At 41.6% G+C, this 6,000-nt stretch overlaps 1 protein-coding gene across 2 annotated transcripts in view; it reads right to left on the bottom strand.

The window, feature by feature from the left end:
* Positions 1-6,000, bottom strand: part of SPRING1 (SREBF pathway regulator in golgi 1) — a 228,577-nt gene that overhangs the window by 95,062 nt on the left and 127,515 nt on the right. The window contains exons 4-5 of one of the 2 annotated variants that reach the window (XM_044068255.1): positions 574-687; positions 64-92 (exon numbers count right to left, since the gene is read on the bottom strand). In XM_044068255.1, coding sequence (XP_043924190.1) covers positions 87-92; positions 574-687 — 120 coding nt within the window. In that variant the 3' untranslated portion in view covers positions 64-86. Of the gene's footprint in view, positions 1-63; positions 93-573; positions 688-6,000 lie in introns of those variants that run through there. The other variant, XM_044068254.1, reaches the window with a different exon arrangement.

The raw sequence follows: 6,000 nt of genomic DNA, 5'->3' as shown, positions 1-6,000 counted from the left end.
AAAAACAAGTTCGACAGTTTGGAGGTAAGGCAATCTTGTCAAAACTGCCGAAATACAAAATTGTGTTCCCACACTTACACAGTACATCACTGCTGTTGAACAGAAACAATGAGAAAAAAATCTTGTTGATTTTACTTTTAAGCATGAGACAAAAATGTGGATATTCTTGAAAACAATCGGGACAGTTTGGAGGTAAGGCAATCTGTCAAAACTGCACAGAAATACAAGGAAAATCGGGTACATTTTTGTTTCTTTAGTTTTGCAGAACATACCCGATTTTTCTTGTATCTGGTCTGCCACTGTAGCATATATCAACAGAAAAGCTTGGCTGCTCAATAGTACTTCAGTGGTCAGACTTTTTCTGTCAGTATATGCTCAATTTAGAACAGACATGCTGGTTGAGCTGACCAATTAGTATGCATATTTTTAATACTAATGAGAACTCATTGTATAAGATACAATTTCCCACCCCACAAAAGAATGAGTCAAGTTACAGAAATAAAAAAAAACTTAATAAAATTCTAGCAACAATTTTATGGTGCTTAATCATTTTCAATTCCATAGTTTACTAACCTGTGAAGATGTCCGACACTTGGCCAGACAAAGTTCAAAGTGATCCTCAACTGCTGTAAAAAGATTCTGAAAGGCTGCTGCAGCCCGATTTAAGAAATGTTCAAGAAGAGGTTGCTGTTTAGGGAAGTAAAAGATAAATTTCACCAATTAATGTCAACAAAGAAAAAAAAAAATCAGTGGGGTAGTTTCGCAAAGAAAACATTTTTCTGGGAAAAAAGATCAGATACCAAAAATGAAAACTCAATTTATATCCAATCATTAAGACTTGATTTAAGAAAGAAACGTTGTGTAAAATCTTACCATAACCATAGATGTCCTTCTCTTCCATGTTGCAGTATTCATCACTTACAAGTTTTCTCCTCTTGCTACTCAAATGTCTGGCCACTACACAAAAGTTTCAGTCACTGTGGGATGTCTGACGTGGCTAGCACAACAATGGCCATAAAAGTGATGTCTGTACACCCTCGGAATTGTAAGCCCCAGTTGGAACCAGTCCTAGCAAGGATAATGCCAGTCCTGTGCCATCCAGAAATGGGTGTGGGAAGAAATACTGGAACATGGAAGAGAAGGACATCTATGGCTATGGTAAGATTTTACACAACTTTTCTAGGGCCTTCTATTCTCATGTTGCAGTATTCATCACATATGGCTGAGTGACAAAGCTCACTGTGAGGAAGGGGGCGGTAGTCTAGAGGCGGTCCCCAGGCATCCATGAAGGATAACCCTGGCAAAGCCTGCCCTGGCTCTGGAAAGATGATCTAATGCAGGTGTTTGGTGAAAGTGTGCATTGATGACCAAGTGGCTGCTTCAAGAATGGTAGAGATGTCCAAACCTCTGAAGAAGGCTACTGAGGAGGCCAAAGCCCTGGTGCAGTCTGCTTTAACAGTATCCTGCAGGGCTTTTCCATGGAATTTATAGCAGAAGCTGATAAGCTTTGGATCCTGATTGAAATAGCTGATCTGAAAGGTTCCTCAAATGGAGCACTTATCTGATTTTTCATAATAAGACGGCCAGAATGACAGGAACACCTGACATTCGACTGGCAGCTGAGAAGTTCTGAGGGCTGGTGTTTGCAGATGTCACTTTTATGGACCAAGTTGTGCTACCCACGCAAGACATCCCACACACCATACAGTGACTGAAAACTTTTGTACACTGGCCGGAAGTTCGAGTAGCAAGAGGAGAAAACCCATATGTAATGAGTACTGCAACACGAGAATAGAAAGAATAATATTCATACAGTATTTAAAAACAACCTGTTTAATTACTTGATATCTGTTAAATGTAAACATTTCTTAGATACTCAATTAATGTCTCAAGACACAAATTATAAGAATGTTTGGCTAGATTGTCTACAAAATTTTGAGCTTGATGTTGTAATCTCCAATATACATGTCAGATCGTAAACATTAACTTATCATGAAATGGTTTATGTGAAAAAAGTACAGATGTGTAAAATCTTACCATAACTGTAGTCGTCCTCCTCTTCACTGTTGCAGTATTTGTAACATTAGGGATTCTCTACATAGGGCAGCCCGATGTCCGGCTAGTATATCAAAGCCTAATGTTGCTTTAAGGTATGCCGCATGTCACACGTATGCTCCAAGCGGAATGCCACTCCAAGGAAAACAAAGATGTAACCAGTGCATCCAGAAGAGAAATGGACCAGGGGGGGAAGAGGGAGGGAGTGAATACTGCCACAGTGAAGAGAAGGACATCTATCGTTATGGAAAGATTTTATACAACTGTACAATGTCCTTCCATTTCACTGTTGCAGTATTCATAACATTTGGGAGAGTGCCAAAGCTCAGGAATAAACTTGGGAGGAGGAAGGACCAGCAGAGCTCTCCAGGAAGCCATAAAGGACAGCCCTAGCAAAACCAGCTCTAACTTTGGAGATTCCATCAAACTTGTAGTGCTTGATAAAAGTATGCACAGAAGTCCAGGTAGCTGCCTCAAGAACAGAGTTACTACCCAAACCCTTGAAAAAGCACCAGAAGAAGCCACAGCTCTAGTAGAATGAGCCTTTACAGAATAAGGAAGGGTCTTACCATGAAGAGAATAACAAAAAGAAATAGCCTTTGAGATCCAAGAAGGAATAGTCTGCTTGGATACAGCTAATTCCAAGGACCTAAGATGAAAGGAAATAAAGAGCTGATCAGATTTCCTAATAGTCTTAGTCTTATCCAAATAAAATCTGAGTTATTTATGCACACCCTATGTATGGAGCACCTTCTCACTAGCAGATTGTGAAGAAGGGGAAAAAAGTGGGCAAATGAATAGACTGATTAAGGGACAACTCATTCACAATCTTTAGCATAAAAGAATGATTAGTACACAAGGACACCCTGTCCTTATGAAACATCAAAAAAGAAGGGCTTGAAGCTCAGACACCCAGAGGTAAGGGCTAAAAAAAGAACAGTCTTCCAAGAGCAAGGAACCTGAAACCACAGGCTCAAAAGGAGACAGATGCAATTTCTCCAAAACAAAATTAAGAAAACAAGGAGGAGGAACAAGCTTCCTTGGGAGGCCTAATATGAAGGATGCCTTTAAGGAACTGTTTAGCTTTAAATCTAGAAGCTTAAGGAGGACATAAAGGCAGACCAGCAGAGATAGCTGACAAGTGGACCTTAACAGAAGAATAAGCCAATCCACCATTGAGCAATTCACACAGATAAAAGACAACCAAAGGAACATCCACAGAAAGTGGATCCAGATTATGAGAAAACCACCAAACAGAAAACCTTTTCCATTTGGATATGCATCACTGAAAGAGTTATTCAGTAAAGGGGCCAGGAAAGCACTGGTTATGCAGTTCCCCTATGCCTAGAGTGATGTCCATTATTGTTACCTCCTCCTCAAGGGGGTCTACCCACCAGGAGTGTCTTGGTTAAGAGCTCTGAATTTCTGAATCCCATCATCTTCGAAGCTCACCGATTCCTACAACAGGATCTCTGGGGAGTGGAGAAGGGGACTCCCACTACAGAGACAGTCTTGCCATCCTGCTGACTCCTAGTCAAGTATTTGTTTTACTTTAGGTCTACTTGGACCTATCGAAGCTGGTATTGACAAAAGAATTCTTAAAGCTTTCTGCAAAATCACACAAGATGCATCCAGTATGCAGAGTGGTAATGCTGGTGGCTGCTGCTCTCGCCATGCCATCAGCCATCTTAGAAAGCAGTTACGTGGCTATGTTGGAAGTAGACTGGATGGTAGAAAACTGGAAGTCCACTGTCTTTTAAACATCCACAGGCAAGATACCTGCCAAAGACTTGGAAATCCCATTTGTTAGGTCTCTCTGAAGTCTGATGACTTGGGCTACAGAATTTAGTGTTCCCAATGGCAAAAGTCGCTAAATTATATGTACAACTCCCAAACTCATCCACAGGCCTCGACTCTCTGTTAAGGGGATGCATCAAGGAACTTTCTTCAGATTCTTCCCTCTTCTTGGCTGAGCTATTACCATTGCATCCACCCTTCCTTTGCTTTTCCTTTTCTTTGTCCTTTTGTTTATCTATCTCAACCTCCTCCTTTTTTTCCTTCCCTTTCTGTCTATCCTTTTACTTTTGTTCCAGAGTCTCTCGTCTACTGATGCTGCTAGAGTTAGTTTTGTTTTTATTTAGCTGCTAGAATCCTGTTGGGCTTTTTAGGGATAGGTTCCACCACATCAGGGTCCTTCCATGCCTGTTGAACAATCAATTAAAGGATCTCACCAAAAGTGAGGTCTTCAGGGGGTATCTAGGCAAGCTTTCACCTTCATCCACATTTGTGTCTTCTGTGATGGACTCTGTGGAACACTCTAAATACCTCCATTTCCAAGTCGGTTTATCTGTGGACTGGTCCTGGGTAGGATCGGAATGCTATGAATGAGACTGGGAATTTATATAGCTGGCAGCCTGAGAATCATGTGGAACAAGACGGTCCCTGTCTAATAGAAGGATAGGAAGTAGAAGCTGAACGGAGTTGTGGTCTGGATGGAACTAAACTGCATGTATGTGCTTTTTCCATCGACATCAAAAAGACTCACTTAAAAGCTTCAAACACAGGGGATGGTATCGGCGCCACTGGAGCCCTCTTGTCCTCAAACAGAAAGGAAACTTCAGAACAGAGAGGCCTTGACCCCCAGGCCGACCTCGGAGCAGAGCTATTGAAAGCCAAGGCACCAAGGGAAAGAGATGGCTCCCAACAACTTTAGTGTCAACCCATTCCCTGGAGCCAAGGTGCTGAAGTTTCGACTCTTCTGGATCCAAAACATGGGGACAAAAAAGAAATGGACCTGTCAGAGTTGAAGTCACTTGTACTATCGGCTCTTGCAAAGTGCTCCGAGACAGACTGGATCTGCTATAATTGGGTCAGTGGGGTGGAACTGAAAAAGAGAGGAGGAAGGGTAGATGGCCCAGCACTTGGTACATTCCCAGAAGATGGTACCAAAACAACACCAAGCTGAATCTGCATTCTGAAGAACTTCTTCCTCATCCTGTCGACATCCTGTTCAGTCAGGCTTCTTGATGGCCAAGACAATGCCAACGAAGGTGATATTGAGTACCTTCTTTCTTGATGGATAAGTGTAGCCTGGGGCTCACTGGTTCTGGGAAGAACCAAGACTGAGGAGGAGATGGACGGTATCGAGGAACCATCAAGTCTGAACTTCATGGTACCTTTATATCCAAACCTGCAGTGTGTGTCAGATCTGGGGAGTGCTTATGGGACTTCTTGGAGTTCATTTTCCTTTTCATTTGTCTTTTCCTTCTCTTTGGCCTTTTGTTTATCATTCTTGACCATATTCTCATTTTCCTTCTTTTTCTGACTGTCCTTAGGCCACTTATCTTTACCGGCAAGGGACGAGGCAGCAGCAGAGGTGGAAGGGATGGTAGACCCACAGTTAGCTTCTCCTTTCAAGTTTGCACAGCCTAGTAGCTAAAAGAGGAGAACGCCTGACAATGATTGTCAAGGTGGGCAATGTTGAAACAAACACAAGGAGTGTGGGTCCTGGGGTGGGAGCTTGTGCCCACACTCCATACATTTTTTAAATTCCTGACCATCAGCCATTAATGCAGAAAACAAACTCACACTAAAACGTTCCTAAATCATCAAATATGACTAAGCAACTATCTAGCTAGGACTATTTATAACTACAACTATACATCTACATAAGAATCTATAAATATAATTAGCAAAACCTAAATTAAGATACATAGCACACCTTATAAACCTAATTTACTCTAATGTGCCAAACTAGAAAACGCTCAACACTAACAGCTCATTCTATATACTTTATTTACCTAACCTAACAACATCTGCTAACTGGAGAGAAAAAAAATCTTTTTGGTAAGGGGAGGAGGAGTAGAAAAAGGAAAAATCTGCCAGATCAACACCAAAAAGGATTTTGAAAATTGCAGCCCTTAATGGCGCCACCAAACACTTCAG

This window comes from Protopterus annectens, chromosome 4.part0 (genome assembly GCF_019279795.1).
Source record: "Protopterus annectens isolate FY-2018-M chromosome 4.part0, PAN1.0, whole genome shotgun sequence".
Taxonomy (NCBI): domain Eukaryota; kingdom Metazoa; phylum Chordata; order Ceratodontiformes; family Protopteridae; genus Protopterus; species Protopterus annectens.
This window is presented reverse-complemented; position numbering and strand designations above follow the sequence as displayed.